Consider the following 18,290-nt stretch of genomic DNA (forward strand, 5'->3'; position numbering starts at 1 on the left):
TTGTGGATCCTATTCTGCATTAACATTAATTAATTAAGAATTTACAAAATGATGCAATGGCACCTGAGAGTGCTGGTTTATGAAATTGAACATGCACTTATAACAAGCAATTATATATGATGTTGGTACATTATCAAATATTCCCAGTTAGCACACATAAGAACTGGATGTTACTTATGTTAATTAATAGGGCATTGTTGAAACTGTATGTGCCATCCTCCCACACACTCTGGTTCCGCTGCAGTTCACATACCGTCCAATAAGATCCTCAGATGATGTGGCCTCCCAGGTTTTGCACACCACTCCCTCTCACCTTGGCAGCCAGAAGGGGGCAGTGTGAGGATGCTGTTCATTGATTTCAGTTCAGCTTTCAACACAATAGTCCCCACCAGAATTGCTGATAAGCTGCTGGAACTGGGACTGAACACTCCCCTGTGTGCCTGGGACCTGGACTTTCTCATCGCCAGGCCCCAGGTGGTTAAGATGGGGAGACGTACCTCCAGCCCCCTCACCCTGAACACAGGATCGCCCTAGGGTTGTGTCCTCAGCCCCCTATTGTACTCCCTGTACACACAAGACTGTGTGGCCTGGTTCAGCTCCAACTCCATCATCAAGTTTGCTGATGACACTGTGGTGGTGGGCCTGATCTCCGATAACGATGAGAAGGCCTACCTGGAGGAGGTGGCTGACCTGGCACTCTGGTGTCAGGACAACAGCCTCCTCTTGAATGTCACTAAAACTAAGGAGCTGATTGTTGACTTTAGAAGGGCACAACAACCGAGGATGTACATGCCACTGGGGATAAATGGGACTAAATTAAATTAAATTAAATTTCTTTATTTATATAGCACATTTTTAGTCAACTTGCATTGACCCCAAAGTGCTTCACATAATTACATTCACACACACAGGCAAAGGTGGGTGAAGTGTCTTGCCCAAGGACACACACAGGCAAAGGTGGGTGAAGTGTCTTGCCCAAGGACACAACGACAGTATGCACTCCAAGCGGGATTCGAACAAGCTACCTTCCGGTTGCCAGTCGAACACTTAGCCCATTGTGCCATCTGTCGACTACTGTGGATAGGGTGAGCTGCTTTAAATACCTGAGAGTCCATATCACAGAGGATCTGACATGGACAACACACACTGCCGCACTGGTGAGAAAGGAAAGGCAGCGCCTTTACCACCTCAGGCAGCTGAGGAAATTCAGTCTCTCTGAGGATCCTTCAATCCTACTCTGGTGCTATGGAAAGTATCCTGACCGGAAACATCTCCATCTGGTTTGGCAACAGCTCCGCCCAGGACAGGAGGCTCTGCAGAGAGTAGTGCGTTCAGCCGAACTACACTCGCCCCACTGCAGGACCTATACACCAGGACGTGCAGATCCAGAGCCAGCAAGATCATGAAGGACCCCTACCATACCAGCAACAGACTGTTCCAGCTGCTACGGTCAGGCATAGAAACATAGAAACATAGAAAGTAGGTGCGAGAGTAGACCACCAGGTCCGTCGAGCCCGCACCGCCATTCGCTCATGGCTGAACACTAAACAGACACACTTACCCACAAACAGTAGACACAAGACACAGAACACAAGACACTACCCTCCCCTTTATACCGCTATCACCCCTCTCCACCCCAAGAACCTCGCGATCTCCTGGGGGAGGCAAAAAACCGGATAAAAACCCAGGTCCAATTCGGGAAAAAAATCCGGGAAATTCCTCTCCGACCCCAATCCAGGCGATCGACACTTGTCCAGGAGATCACTCAGGTCTTACTATACTAACCATACCTAGGTCCATATCCCTGCCCTCTCCCCGTAGCCCCTTATCCCCTTGGCAGCTAAAAAACCATCTATTTTAGTCTTAAATATATTTAAAGTTTCTGCTTCCACTGCTCCCTGGGGCAGTGAATTCCATAAATTAACCACCCTCTGGGTGAAGAAGTTCTTCCTCATCTCAGTTTTAAAAGAGCCCCCCCTTATTCTGCAACTATGTCCCCTAGTTCTAGTTTCCCCGATCATTGGGAACATCCTCGGTGCATCCACCCGATCAAGGCCCCTCACGATCTTATATGTTTCAATGAGATCGCCTCTCATTCTTCTAAACTCCAAAGAGTAGAGTTCCAGCCTACTTAACCTTTCCTCATATGTCAATCCCCTCATTGCAGGAATTAATCTTGTAAACCTTCGCTGCACTGCCTCCAGGGCTAGTACATCCTTTCTTAAGTATGGACCCCAGAACTGTACACAGTATTCCAAATGTGGTCTCACTAATACTGTGTACAGCTGCAGCAAGACCTCCGTGTTTTTATACTCAATCCCCCTAGCAATAAAGGCCAAAACTCCATTGGCCTTCCTGATTGCTTGCTGCACCTGCATACTAACTTTTAGTGATTCATGTACTAATACCCCTAGATCCCTTTGCGTTGCATTACAACGCAGCTCCTCCTCATTTAGAAAATAACTTGCCCTATCATTTTTTTTCCCAAAGTGAATGACTTCACATTTATTAGTATTAAACTTCATCTGCCAAGTTGTTGCCCACTCACCTAGCTTATCTATATCCTTTTGCAGACTCTTCCTATCCTCCTCATCCCCTACTTTTCCTCCCATTTTTGTATCGTCCGCAAATTTTGATATATTACACTTGGTTCCCTCCTCCAAATCATTTATATAAATTGTGAACAACTGGGGTCCCAGCACCGACCCTTGCGGAACCCCGCTAGTTACCGGTTGCCATCCCGAGTATGAACCATTTATCCCCACTCTCTGCTTCCTATTTGTTAGCCAATCCTCTACCCATGCTAATATATTACCCCCAATCCCATAATTTTTTATTTTTAGCAATAGTCTCTTATGTGGCACCTTGTCAAAAGCCTTTTGGACAAGTGCCTTTTGGCAAGTGCCTCCGCTGTCATGCTGCGAAAACAGAGAAGATGAGACGGAATTTCTTCCCACAGGCCATCAGGACTGTAAAGTCTGATCTCACCAGGGTGTGTCTTCATTTTTTAATGTAAATACTGGTTCTGTTCTGTTCTGTTCTGTTGTTTTGCACAATCCCTCAAGCATTGCCACTTTCATTTCACTGTACATCTTGTATGTGTATGTGACAAATAAAGGTGACTTGACTTGACTGTATGGTTTCCAAGTTTACACTTGTCATGGAAACAACGGGATGTAGATGTAATTGATCAGATCACACATGAGAGATAAGACACAAAATAGCTCAGCAGGTCAGACAACATTCCTGAATAATTTGGATAGATGACGTGTCAGGACGGAACCATTCTTCAGTGATTGTAGAGGGGGAAAAAGGAAGTTGGAAGAAAGGAGGGGTAGGACAAAGACTGGCAGGAAATAAGTAGGGAAAGTAATATGCAGGGAATAAGCACTGATAAGCAGGGAAAGTACCGCAGGAAATGCTACACTTGTTGCTTTACCTCCCCCCTTGACTCCATCCAAGGACCCAATCAGCCTTTCCAGGTGAGGCAGAGGTTCATCTGCACCTCCTCCAACCTCATCTACTACATCCGCTGTTCCAGGTGTCAACTTCTCCACATCGGCGAGACCAAGCACAGGTTTGGCGATCGCTTCGCCCAACACCTCCGCTCAGTTTGCAATAACCATCCTGATCTCCCGGTGGCTCTGCACTTCAACTCCCCCTCCCATTCCAAACCTGACCTTTCTGTCCTGGGCCTCCTCCATTGCCAGAGTGAGGCCCAGTGCAAATTGGTGGAACAGCAACTCATATTTTGCTTGGTTAGTTTACACCCCAGCGGTATGACCATTGACTTCTCCAATTTCATATAATCCTTGCTTTCTCCCTCCTTCTCCTCCCCTTCCCAGCTCTCCCATAGCCTACTGTCTTCTTTTCTTTTTCCCGCACCCCCCCGACATCAGTCTGAAGAAGGGTCTCGACCCGTAATGTCACCTATTTCCTCTCACCATAGATGCTGCCTCACCTGCTGAGTTTCTACAGCATTTTAGTCTACCTTTGATTTTTCCAGAATCCGCAATTCTTTCTTAAACATTACTTTTTTGCACATCTTTTATTCATTGTTCTTTATCTCTCTACATCATCGTCTATATCTTTTGTTTTCCTTATCCCTAACCAGTTTGAAGAAGGGTCTCGACCCAATACATCACATTCCTTCTCTCCAGAGATGCTGTCTGTCCCACTGAGTTACTCCAGTGTTTTGTGTCTAACACCTGGATTCCACTTGGCCAGTGCAGAATCCAGATCTCTCTCCCAAAATAATTTCAAAGGAAGAAATAATAAAAAACACAGATAGGGCAAGATGGTTTCTATGATTTCCATTCTCCTTCCTTAGAGCCTTCACAAATAACTGGAAATCCTGGAATAAACAGCTCCATCAGAGAGTAATGACTCTGAAGCAAATCATAATTGCTAAATATTGCTTCATTGTATTAGAATTGAAACTTTTATAGTGATTCACAGAAAGATTCATGATAAAGAATGTACAAATAAATCAAAAAGTTAAAATTACCCAATTTTATCGGTATTTTACCAGATTGAAAGCAATATATAATTTTATCCTTACAGAAATAAGCAATTAAAATAATGTTGGAAACATTTCATCAATCTATAAAGTTACTGGTTCTCAATTTAAAAAAATTCTCACAAGACCGATATGGAGGAGGCACATCAAGAGCACCGAATGCAATAGACAAGATTGGAGAAGATACCTACTGTATCTCCAGGAGTGAAACTTGTGTTTTTGTACATGCAAGAAACATATGGTGGAGTTCCCCAGGGGTTGGTGCTGAGACCAATGCCTTTCATAATACAGTGACGGATTAAGGATCAAAGGGCACTATTTCCAAATATGCAGATGACAAAAAAAAATGGAGATGTAGTGCACTGTGAGGAGGATAGTGATAGATGTCAAGAAGATTTGGACAGGCTGGATGAAGAACAAATAAGTGTTGTCAAATTTAATGCTAAGAAACGTGAAGAATTACACACTGGTTGAAAGATTAAGATACAACATAAATTAGAGGGCAGAATTCTAAACAGGGTGCAAGAACAGAGATTTGGATACATGCGTGCAAAACAAAGGTGAAAATTGTAGGGAATGTTGAGAATGAGGTAAATAATTATGACCCTGGATTTATGTCTAAATTGCTTAAAGAGGAGGTGAACGTTCATGAAACACTGTTTTATCCACATTTGGAGTGTTATATCAAGTGAAATGGGTAAAGGCTTGGGCAGGGGTACAGAAGTGATTTACCAAATGATTCCAGGGATGGGCGACTCTACATTGATAGAATGGAGACGCTGAGACTATTCATATTGTAACATGAGGGTGCAACGGGATCGCATTGAGATATTAAAAATCATGAATGGTACAGACAGCAGATAGAGGAAATCAGTTCCCATTGGTGAGCCATAGAATTATGATTCGCAAATTTACCCAGAAATGAAGAAGAAAAATCTTTTGAAACAAGAGTGCACCTTATTTGTATTCCACTGCCCCACTGTAACAATGGAGGGAAATTCAACTTTAGCATTCAAAAAGGAGCTGAATTAGTATCTGGAAGGATGATGGACTAACTGGAGAGATGGTATGATTTATCCAACCAAACGGTCTCCTCTTTAGGAATTCTGCAATGTACCAAAAATTATTCACTGTGTTTATTTTAAATCTGATTTCAGCACAGGTTTGCCAAGAGTCAGTCAATGGTGTGTAGGATGGAACTGCAGGTGCTGGTTTACACTGAAGATAGACACCGGACATCGCTCGAACTTCACGTCACTCACTCGGCCTCCGCGCAGCCCCCGCTTCCGGTTTGGTCGCGCTCGCCGCATGCTCATCTAATCTAATCTAATCTAATGCAGGCGCATGCTGGTGGGACCGGCCCTGTATGGGGATCACTCGACCTCCGTGAGGCCCCCGCTTCTGGTTTGGTCGCGCTTGCCGCATGCAGGTCGCATGCTCGTGGGACAGGCCCTTTAGGCACATTCCCTTTCTTTTCTGTTTAGTTCTATCTTTTTTGTATTTCTTCTTACTTCCTTTCTTTTCTTAAGGCCCTTTCATTTTCGGGGCTTTTTTTTTTCTACACTTCTAAGCACGCAGTCTATTTAAAAGCTTCTCTTTTTTCATTCTTTCTTTTCTATCAAAAATAACAAAATAAAAAATAAAGAAGTTGTACATGAAATGTATTATGTTATATACCATGATTATTATGTATGTACATTGCTTCTAATAAAATTATTATTTTTTAATTAAAAAAGAGAACTTAGGAGGAGCACTTGTACAAAATGGTCTCTTTAATCCGTGAGATTTGAGTGTTAATTTTCCACTTCAGCCATCTATTTACATGGCGATTCAAAGGCAGAGAGTATATACAGGTCCAGCACCAATTTCTCTACTTTAATCTGTGGAAAATGTGGTGCCTAGGTCGGGTGAGGCGCTGTACTTTAAACAAGATCCTTCTTTGATTTTGCTCTAAAGGAATCACTTAAGTATTCGGGTACAGACAATGGTAAGGCCCAAATGGTGTGTTGAATTTGCCCCAGGGCAGCCAGGGCTGTGGAACTCCAGCCCAGCTGGAGCCGGCGGATCTGTTCCCACAGCCAACTTCTGCGGGTTCGGCAGGTTGTTTTGCCGGCTGCGTCCGGGGTTCTGGAACCAGCTGTTCACATAGCTGACATGCTTGCTGACTATGAGAGCCGGCATATCGGCCCCCTCCCCATCCCTGCCCTTGTGACCTCGGAAGGTCTGGCAAACTGATAATACAGCAAGGCTCTGGAACCAAGGATGTAGGAAATTGGGTAGTGAACCTGTACTAAAAAATATATCATCAATAAATGCTGTAACCATGGACTTGTTTATTTTATTCAAACCAAGTAAATAGGTTTACGTGGCACAACATATTCAATAATCTATATTACTAAAAGTCTGATCTTGACTGCTTTTGGCCCACTGTGTGTGATTTCCGAGAGAACGCCGCCAACTACGGCCGTCATTTTTGGCCACCTCGCTCAGAGCCCCCCTCCGCCTTCCTGGACCGGAGGATTTTTCCCATCGATGACAAATCAGAGAGATATTAATGTTTATTTTAAATTCACCATTCTCTCTGCTGCCCCTGCTGGAGGGAGGGGGAGGGACTATAAAACCAGGAGGTGGTGTGCCTCACTCAGTCTCTGCAAGATGGATGAAGCCAAAGGGTCACGTCTCTCTGAGCTCTGAATAACACTGAACACATGTCTACTCAACTGTGAGTCCCCTTAATGTAGTTTGAGAATAAAAATATGGTTTGTTTGAAGTAAAAGGCACTGCCTGCAAATGGTTGTTTGGGAGTTTTGGCGAAGTTAAAAGACACTACTTACTGCAAATGGTGGCTTGGGTGCTTTGGCTTGAAGTTAAAAGGCACTACTTACTGCAAATGGTGGCATGGGTGCTTTGGCTTGAAGTTGAAATGCACTACTTACTGCAAATTGTGGCTTGGGTGCTTTGGCTTGAAGTTGAAAGGCGCTACTTACTGCAAATGCGGCTTGGCTGCTTTGGCTTGAAGTTGAAATGCACTACTTACTGCAAATGGTGGCTTGGGTGCTTTGGCTTGAAGTTGAAATGCACTACTTACTGCAAATGGTGGCTTGGGTGCTTTGGCTTGAAGTTGAAAGGCACTACTTACTGCAAATGGTGGCTTGGGTGCTTTGGCTTGAAGTTGAAAGGCACTACTTACTGCAAATGGTGGCTTGGGTGCTTTGGCTTGAAGTTGAAAGGCACTACTTACTGCAAATGGTGGCTTGGGTGCTTTGGTTTTAAGTTAAAAGGCACTACTTACTGCAAATTGTGGCTTGGGTGCTTTGTCTTGAAGTTGAAAGGCACTACTTCCTGCTGGAGGGAGGGGGAGGGACTATAAAACCAGGAAGTGGTGTGCCTCACTCAGTCTCTGTAAGATGGATGAAGCCAAAGGGTCATGTCTCTCTGAGCTCTGAATAACACTGAACACATGTCTACTCAACTGTGAGTCCCCTTAATGTGGTTTGAAAATGAAAATATGGTTTGTTTGAAGTAAAAAGGCTCTGCCTGCAAATGGTTGTTTGGGTGCTTTGGCTTGAAGTTAAAAGGCACTACTTACTGCAAATGGTGGCTTGGGTGCTTCGACTTGAGGATGAAAGGCACTGCTTACTGCAAATGGTGGCTTGGGTGATTTGGCATAAAGTTGAAAGGCACTACTTACTGCAAATGGTGGCTTGGGTGCTTTGGCTTGAAGTTGAAAGGCACTACTTACTGCAAATGGTGGTTTGGGTGCTTTGGCTTGAAGCTGAAAGGCACTACTCACTGCAAATCGAGGCTTGGGTGCTTTGGCTTGAAGTTGAAAGGCACTACTTATTGCAAATGGTGGCTTGGGCGCTTTGGCTTGAAGCTGAAAGGCACTACTTACTGCAAATTGTGGGTTGGGTGCTTTGGCTTGAGGTTAAAAGGCACTACTGCATGGGTATCATTTATAGTCCGAAAAAAAATGAGTTCATGATTTAGTTGTCATAAAGATCAACGATGAGTATTAATAAAATTGATAATCTGGTGTTGTATTGTTAGGAATAGCAAACTGCAATCACTTTGCCCAATAGCGTGAAATGAATGACAGTGAATGAGAAACTCACTGCAGATATCTCCCCAATTTACACTTCCCTTACTTAAATTCACCTTTATATTCTTATATTCCACAAATTACATCTTCCCCCATAATTAATCCTAAATTTTAAATCAAATTGTTTTATGTATACCATGGATTTCTTTATCTCCTTGGGCCACTCGTGCAATGGCAACAATTTTTTTATGGTTCTTAAAACAAGTTGCTCTCCTAATATGTATTGCAATGTCTGCTTGTGGTCCCATTCTGTAACTGTTATAGGTCTCCATTCATTTTGTGGGGGGAAAAGTGTCTTGAGTGTGAATCAATACAGTAAAGACTTACAGGAAAGTCGAATCATGTTTGTACCCAATAATCATATCTTTCAGCAAGATAGTAAACAGCAACTCTAAATAGTTTTACTTCTAACAAGCATCAATGAGACCAGATATAATGTTGTCAGGCTGTTGCTGAAGGAATGCAGCAAATCCAAAAATAAAGCTTTAATACAGGCCCTTCTTATCCTCATTTAAACATCAATGCAGACAAGACTATGTACAGTGGTTCCCATGGAGTCATGAATGAATACACACATATTTTATTTATCATGATACAAATTTAATTGCTTGTTTTCAAGCCAGTAGTAAAAGAAAGAAAAATCCCACTGATATCCATATGTGATTGTTTACAACCATGCCATATAATTACTTATGTTGCTGTGTTGTCCAGTGTAATTTGGGCAAAACTCAAATCTCCAAAACATTTTGTTGACCATTCATTTCTAACACATAAATTTGAACAGAAGTTTCACAGAAATCTATGTCTGCTTCAATTCCTTTGCTGCAGACTCTGGATAATATCTATACTTGTAGCCATATGGTCGGAGACAATAAGTCAAGTACTCTAAAAGATACATGTTCACAGAATCGACATAGTGGAATGACACTGTCAGATCAGAACAACATCCAGGCCCCTAAAGAGAAAATAAACTGCATTAAAGAAACATCCAAATTTATGCAAGTCTCATGCCAAGTACAGTCGATCCCCACATTATTCCCATAAGATTATGAATTATGGATTTTGGGTGGCTAGCACTTCATAGAACGCAAAGTGCGGGAGTAACTCAGTGTGTCAGGCATCATCTCTAGAGAACATGGATACGTGACATATTGCGTCGGTGCAAGGGAGGAGGCATGTAAATAAACCACTGCCTCACCTGGAGCGACTGGTGAGATCTCCAAATGGGGGTGAGAGAAGTTGTGTAGGGAGACATGTTCTTCCTACAGTTGCAGTGGAAAGTGCTTGAGAGAGGTGTGTGGAGGAGGATGAGCAAACCAGGGAGTTCCGGAAGTGGCGGCGCTGTTAACAGCTGCGGCTCGCCTGCAGTCCGTCTGTCTTTACTTTTTGTTGTTGTTTTTTTTGTCTTGTTTTGGTTAAGTTTTAGTTTGTTGGGTTGTGTTATGGGGGTGGGGGGGGGGGGGTGAAACATGTTTTTTTGTCTCTTCCTTCCTTATTTATTGTTACTGTGTATGACTGCAGGCAACGTAATTTCCTGCAATAAAGGAGTCAAAGGAATCAAATCAAATCAAATCAAATCAAATTATGGAGAGAAAGACTCCGTGGATAGGAGGAGAGGTAGATGTGTCTGGTGGTGAAATTGCAAAGGTGCTGGTGGACATGTCAGAGAATGATGTGTTGGATTCGGAGGCTGGTGGGGTGAAGGGTGGGAGCAGAGGAACTCCATCCCTGTTCTGCGTCAGGAGTGAGGGGTGAAAGAACAGAACTGTTGGGAATGGAGGAGATAGGTGAGGGCTCCATCCACAACTGTGGGGGCCGGTGGTGGGGGAAACGTTTCCTGATGACAGAGCACATCTCAGATGTCTTGAGTAGAAAGCCTTACCTTGAGAGCAGACTCCGTGGATAGAGAATCTCTGAGAAAGGCCTACTTCCTGAGAAGAGACAGGGTGGAAGAAGGTGTAGTCTAGTTGGTGGGTTTGTAATATATATCTGTGGGTATGGTGTATCCCGAAAAGGAGACAGTGAGGTCAAGAAAGATGACAGAGCTGTAAAAGATGACCCAAGGAGATTTGAGGGCAGTATTGTAGATGGTGGTGGAGTTGATGACATTGATGTTCTGCATGGATGCAGGAGGCAGCCCCAATGCAGTCATCAATGTAGCAAAAGAAGGGCACAAAACTCTTCTTACCATCATCTTGTACAAAATCTTTTTTTCCAAGATACAAAGTGGATCATCTCGTTGTGTATGTAGCCGGGCTCTTCACAAAATGTAGTTCATATACTAAGAATACCTGGTTCTTCCAGTGAGGGTACATGGGTACCCTCACATGGAACTTTGAAATAAGGAGTGTGAATACTTTGCTTGGGTTAATTAAAGGCTTTCCAAACATGTGGGGAATCGAGGAACAGATATGTCGATAAATCACAGAAAGATGCAAGAGCAATAGGGTGATAGTTGTGAGGAACTTTAACCTACCAAAGATTTATTGGTCGTGTCTCGTGCAAAGGGCTTTGATAGAGAGGAGTTTGTGAAGTACATCCAGAAGAGTATTTAGGCCAATAAGTAGATTGTCATACTGGACAAAAGGCTCTACTGGATATAATCTCAGGGAATGAAGCTGGACAAGAGGTGGAAGTCTCAGTGATTCAACATTTGGGAACAGTGATCATAATTCTGCATGTTTCTAGCTGGTTATGGAGAGGGATAAAGATGATCTGCAAATTGGGACGTAAATTGAGAGAGGAACATTTTCAAACACACAGGACAGGACTTCATGAAAACCGGCAAGGAACAACTATTTGCATAGCCAATAAGTGGGAGATTTAAAAAAATAGAGAGACAATGAATTTTCTGGGCTAACATGTTCCCATGATGGTGAAAGGTAATGGATCAAAAGCGATCTCACCCTGCAGATTTCAACTCTCAATAATCTGTGTACGTTTCAATTTTTTGCCAAGGATTTGAATTCCTAATCATTACTTATTCCCATAGAAATTTTATACGTCAACCATTTCGTCAGTGTAAAATTCTTCTAGTCAATGAAATAGGAGGCAATGTGTGGGCATGGCTTGGAGGTCAATTTGGAAGTTGGGAAAGGGAAATGGTCTGAGAGATCTTTTTAGGATTAAATCAAAAAGACAAAAGATGGAAAAGAATCTTGTAAGTTCACATATTTAATGTCTCACCTCTGTAATGGGATAAAAGCAATACTTTCTGTACCAGGATGATCGTGGTATATATTTTTTTATCAAATGATGTTCTGGCGGAAGAGGATGAAAGGTTTCCCTTTTATTTGTGTCCCTGGAGTCGCCAGCTGATACATTAAGACCCGCCAAACACTTTGAAATGGCCACATCTTCTTGAGCTGTAGAATAACTGCATTTACCAGTCTTGCAGATATCAACATATCTTTTCACTGCTTCCTTGCTCAGTACATATCCAGCTCCACCACTCATGAATCCTTGCTTCACAAATGGCTTAAATTTTCTTCCAAAGAATATGGGTTGATCTGGAGAGTACTTTGATAATAGCCAACGCAGATTTTCAACAATAACGTATGTGTCATCATCTGCTTTCAAGAACCAATCAGCTTCATTCAAGTGATGGTCAGAAATATATCTGAAAGCTTTGACAGTTTTCCAGTTCAGCTCATTTCTGCCTTCTATAACATCCAGTCCCACTGTAGGGAAATCTTTGTTTTCTTTAGAGCTCATGAAAAGCACAGAGTTACAATTTTTAACCCAGGTGGCTTTGACATGTTTGGCTTTATTTTCCAGATTCTGGGGCCCAGTCATCACCCAGCACAGGATTCGCACTCCATTATACAAATCATCAGCAAGGCTTCTGTTTTCTGGAGAGAGAAGATTCATGCATTTCATTTAAAAACAATGACAAAATATTATTGACGAACAGTCTAAAGTTATCAGCTGGGCTTCTACATTCAGTACCCATACTACTTCACTTAAAATATCTGTAAAATAGGTCACTTTGGAAAAACACATCTGCAGTCAATGCACTGATTACACAGTAGCTTTGCAGTTCATTCATCCCTTTCTTCATCATTCAAACCGTTATTTTGTGACACAATGACAAATAATTGTGAATGAAATACATCCACTTATTGAAAATTAAATGTATTCAAGTGGGGAATGGGACTTGGGAAACAGAAATATCCTGGGACACCAGGATATTTCTGTTTCCCAAGTCCCATTCCCAAATGGCTTAAAAGAGTTTGCTTGTAACAGGTCGATCAAGAAATGAACATCTATATGCGCTGCTTATGAGTTGATGTTTTTAACATTGTGTCCCTCGACTCTCTGTTAGGGAATAATGAGTTATATTACTTGAATGAAAAGATTGTGAATAGATTAAAACACAAAATGCTGGAATAAGTCAGCATGTCAGGCGGCATCTGGAGATAGAATGGACAGGGAACATTTCAGGACAGGATCATTATTCAGAATTGTGAATAGTTAGTTAAATTTAGGGAAAAGTCTATTGAAGAGTACATATTTACAATCATGGAGCAGATTTTAGAGGTAATAATAATGGATGGGATTTATATAGCGCCTTTCTAATACTCAAGGCACTTTACATCGCATTATTCATTCACTCCTCAGTCACACTCGGTGGTGGTAAGCTACTTATATAGCCACAGCAGCCCTGGGGCAGACTGACGGAAGCGTGGCTGCCATTCTGCGCCTACGGCCCCTCCGACCACCACCAATCACTCACACACATTCACACACAGGCAAAGGTGGGTGAAGTGTCTTGCCCAAGGACACAACGACAGTATGCACTCCAGGTAACTCAATAAAGATAACGTCCCAGGTAACTCAATAAAGACCATCAAAAATAAGGATCAATTGCTAACTTTAGTGATGTAGGAGTATTTAGCATGTAAACATCCATGTATACAATTTAGTATAAAACACAAAGTACTTGAGTAACTCAGCAGATCAAGCAGCATCTCTGGAGAACATGAAATGCGACGTTTCATGTTGGGACCCTTCCTTAGACCGATTATAATAGGAAATATTGAACTAGAAAACAGGCCAGGGCACGACAAATCCTGGCAAGTGATGAACACTCAAGATAGTGCAGACGCTGGAATCTTGAGTAAAACACAAAGTGTGGAGTAATAGCCCTGTCTCAAGGTGCGAGTCCACCCACGGGTAATCCCGAGTTAAAGAAAAAATAAAACTCGTGGTTTTCTACGAGATTCCAAGTTTATGTTCACAAGTTTCACCGATTTCCCACGTGTATGTCTAAGTTTGCCGTTTACTTCTCATTTCTGCGATGTACCAAGTTCCTCTCCCGAGTTACCAAGTTCCTCTCCCGAGTTATTCTTGAGCCAACAACGACTACCGACGTGTGGAAAAATCATCACATGCTAAAAATGATGTCATTCAGTTTTTTTTTTCACTATAAAAAGCCCCCCATGTTTAAATTTCTTAGGGTTACGGAATCAAGGGATACGGGGAGAAGGCAGGTACAGGATACTGATTTTGGATGATCAGCCATGATCATATTGAATGGCAATGCTGGCTCGAAGGGCCAAATGGCCTACTCCTGCACCTATTTGCTATGTGTTTATACCTTTTAAATGTTTTGACATGCGTTTCAGGATTCCAGCATCAGTCTATTCCAATATCCCTTTCCCTGTATTTCTCTTGGGCTTTTCCTCTCGCTCCCCAACTACTATCTCCTCCATCTGCCAGTCCACCTGAGTGTAGATATGAAGTTCTTCTTGGCTGTCTATCTGTATGTGTGGACTTTCCATTAAAAGTCATCCATGATCATTATCTCACAATCCTTCAGGTGTTTTTGCCACTCATTTCTCATCGAGTCATGGGTTCATCCAACACAGAAACAGGCTCCTCCACCCACCATGTCCATTCCAACCATAGCCTTCTTGACCGTTATTCGAGTTCTGGCCCATATACTTTGTAAACCTGCCTCCGTCGCGTTCTCAGATTACGACTACAGTACTTACTGCGTTGAGAAAAAAATCATCAGATGCCCTCTATTCCGCCTGCTGCTCACATTAAATCTATGCCCTTCGTTGAGTTCAATGAATCTGATTATTTCTGTCCTCATTCATTTCATTATACGTTCACTTGAGCAGCGTGTGTCACTGCTCCAGGGACCCGGGTTGGATTCTAACCTCCGGTACTATTTTATGGAGTTTCCCCCAAGTGCTCCCTTTCGCTTCCCGCATGCTGCTTGTTGTATGAATGCTCCCCGCAACACCTGCTGTGTTGTATGAACCCATGACTGGATGAGAAATGAATGGTAAAAACACCTGAAGGACTGTCACCTTCCCCCGATGTGTCAGTGAGTGGTCGAATGGGACTCAGGTGGGAAATTGATGTGAATGCGGGCAGAAATGAGTTTGAGGTAAATTGTTGTTTGACGGCTGGCTCAGTGGGCCGAAGGGCCAGTTTCCGCCCTTTGGGACATTTTCACCAGGTGTGTGCGCTGCCATACGCGAAGCTTCGCTATTTGTGAAGGTTTCTTGTCTAATGTACATTTTTAAACTCACTGAACCCGAGTTTTGGGATTTTTCAATATTTAGGCTGAGGGTTAGTACATTTCTTTTATTTTTTTAATTAAAAAAAAAATATATATATTTTATTAGAAGCATTGTACATACATCTTAATCATAATATACAACATATTACATTTCTTGTACAACTTATTTTGTTTTTCCAAACTTTAAGCTATAATAGAAAAAGAGAAAGGAAAAGAGAGAAAGAAGAAAAGAGTGAGGATAGTAGTGGAGTGTAGTCCGCAGTAGTTGGCGTTAAGTGAATGATACTGGTTAAGTAGACTGCGTGCTTGAAAATGTGGGAAGAAAAGAAGAAAAAAAAGGCCCCACAGTAAATGGGGGCCTTAAGAAAAGAAAAAGAAAATAAGTAATGAATCTAAAAAAGGTAAGGCTAAGCAAGAAGGAAAGGGAATGTGCCTAATTCCTAATGATTCACACCCATCACCTAATTCTAAAATAATTATTTTCATGGGGTGTGTTGCACCATATTACACCCGTAACAAATCAATGAAGGGTGACCATATTCTTAAGAATTGCTGTTGATTTCCTGCTAGAACAAGTCTCATTTCCTCAAGACGTAGTATTTCCGACATATTTGTAATCCACATTTTAAACGTTGGGATAGGCGCGTCTTTCCAAAATTTAAGTATAAGTTTTTTTGCCGTTATCAAACCGTAGTTTAATAAGCATCTTTGAAATGTAGTTAGTTTGGAACAGGCTTTCATTGTTCCGAAAATAATCAATTCTGTATTTGGGTCCAATCTTAATTTAAATATTTTTGAAAAGCTTTCAAAAATATCCTTCCAAAATTTCTGAAGTTTTGCACAGGAAACAAATGAATGTGCTATTGTTGCCTCTTTAGTTAGGCACTTATCACAGATGGTTAGTACATTTCTCACCCCTGTTTATTCATCGCTCGGCAGACTGTATTTCGTGGATCTCGTCTCACACCTGTATCATTGGCTACGTTATCATATCCTGCACTGTTTTATCCATGACTGCGGATAGTAGCGATCGACCCCAAAGGATATTCCCCTTCGTGTTGGCAAAGTTTTGCAATTGGTTTATTTTTCACATAAAGGCGATTTATTTTTAAGAGTTGGTGTGGATCATTTCATTTTCAAGTAATCTTATTCAACCTGTCCAAGTCACCCTGCATTCTCATAGCATCCTCCGCACAATTCACACTGCCACCCAGCTTTGTGTCATCTGCAAATTTGCTAATGTTACTTTGAATCCCTTCATCCAAATCATTGATGTATATTGTAAACATACAACCTATCACCTAATCGACATCAAGCTACGGCAAGCCACCGACAACAGGCGACCCATTACGACGTCCACCCACGACCACACCTACGATAAACTACGTCCACCCGCAACAAGCTACGACAAGCTATGACCCTGTCGGCAACAACTGAAGACAACTTAAGACAATTCAGTCACCGGTACCTGTTGATGTAGGTAGTCGCCAATGGAATTCACCAAAGTCAGCACCGGCGACAACCTACTTCACCTGGCGACAACCTATGTCATCCTGGCGACAGCCTATGACGGCGCCTACAGCAGCAGAAGTCAGGATACGCTCATTGGCATCAAGCTTTCTATCGCCGAAAATGTTTGAACATTTCAAAATCCAGAGGCGAGCAGAAAAACGCTACGACTCTTTGGGCGACAGAGGAGACTACTCACGACCATACAGGCGACACCTCATGACCATGAGGCAACAGCCTAGTCACCTGTAGTTGCCTAAAAAATCGCCTAATTGGGAGAGGCCCTTTAGCAAATAACTATCTACCACCATGTGTGTGCATATTTTATTCAACAAGATATTTCTTGCAGTAGGCAGTTATCTGTCTGTCTGTCTGTCTCTAAAACTTGTGCTCTTCCGGTTTGCGGGTTTTTTCTATTTGCGCAAGAACGGTTCGTGATTGCTCTACGATTTTCACCAGGTTACTCACCATTCTCATGTGCTGCGAGTGCAACAAGTTTTGTTCCGATCGGTAGTATATTGTAAAAGTTATCGAGGTTTAAAAATCTTATAAAAGCGCGCGTGCGCAGATTCCTTCAGTCAGCGCCATGCAGATTGGCCTCTTCTCCTGTCAGTCAATGCCACAGCCCAGATGGCGACACCCCTTCCTGCCCCAATGGCGGCGGCCTGTCCCGCCTCACTCACAAACTCCTCTCTCCCCAATCTCCCTCACAGTAACTTGTCTATCGTATCCCCCACCACCGGCGGCGGCTGCAAGGGGGGTCGGTGGATCAGGGGAGGCCCAGTGGAGGCTCTGGTTCCATCTCTCTCTCCCTCATCACTTACCCCTCTCCCCCGCCCGCCCTCTGCGGCAATGGCGGTCCTGTCTACCCGTCCCCCCGGGTCCGTTTTCTCTGCCGCTGCCATGACACCATCACGGCCTTCTCAGAGGAGATCTTCTCCACCAGCTCATCGAAGCTCGTGGTGCCCACCGTGACGAACACCGCCTACACTCCACCTCTCCCCCCATGCGGCCCGGCGGCGGCAGCGAGCAGGCAGGCAAGCAGGCGGGTGGGCAGGGTGGGGACGGGCCGAACGGCGGCAGCGGGCGGTTGGACAGGACGGGGACGTGCCGAGCGGCGGCTGAGCAAGACTGGGCGGAGGGAGGGAGAGTCAGGTTGCAGGGTGGCCGAGCAGTTTATGCGGAGTTTGAGTATAACTAACACACACACACGATGCAAACTAGTCCAATCGTCAATGGGATCTAAACCACAGCTAACAATGAATGACCTGTGGAGGAAGGAACTCCAGGTGCTGCTTTTTATGGATGGAGGGAGGGTGGCTGGGGGTTGGGGAAAGGAAATGGAGGGGGAGGTGAGGGAGGGATTGGGGGGAGGAGGAGAGGGGAAAGATCTTGGGGAGGTGAGGAGGGAGAGTGGGGGGGATTGAGGGAGAGGAAGAGGGAGGGAGACGGAGGTGAGGAGAGTGGGGGAATAGAGGCACAGGAGGGGGAGTGGTGGAGGTAGGGAGTGGGGAATAGAGGGAGAGGAGGGCAGTGGGGAGGTTAGGGCGTATAGTGGTGGGGATAGAGGGTGGTGAGGAGTGGGGGATAGAGGGATAGGAGGGGGGTATGGAGGGAAGAGGAGT

General features: G+C 43.5%; 1 protein-coding gene across 1 annotated transcript; it reads right to left on the bottom strand.

Annotated features, from left to right (window-relative positions):
• Positions 1 to 8,758: 8,758 nt before the first annotated feature.
• LOC116986614 (glycoprotein-N-acetylgalactosamine 3-beta-galactosyltransferase 1-like) lies at positions 8,759 to 12,473 on the bottom strand. Its single transcript, XM_033042196.1, has 2 exons — positions 11,808 to 12,473; positions 8,759 to 9,576 (listed from the first exon to the last, which is right to left on the bottom strand). The coding sequence occupies exons 1-2, from the start codon at positions 12,414 to 12,416 to the stop codon at positions 9,421 to 9,423; spliced, it is 765 nt and encodes a 254-aa protein (XP_032898087.1). The 5' UTR covers positions 12,417 to 12,473; the 3' UTR covers positions 8,759 to 9,420.
• Positions 12,474 to 18,290: the final 5,817 nt, after the last annotated feature.

The sequence above is a fragment of the Amblyraja radiata genome, chromosome 2, assembly GCF_010909765.2.
Source record: "Amblyraja radiata isolate CabotCenter1 chromosome 2, sAmbRad1.1.pri, whole genome shotgun sequence".
Lineage (NCBI taxonomy): Eukaryota > Metazoa > Chordata > Chondrichthyes > Rajiformes > Rajidae > Amblyraja > Amblyraja radiata.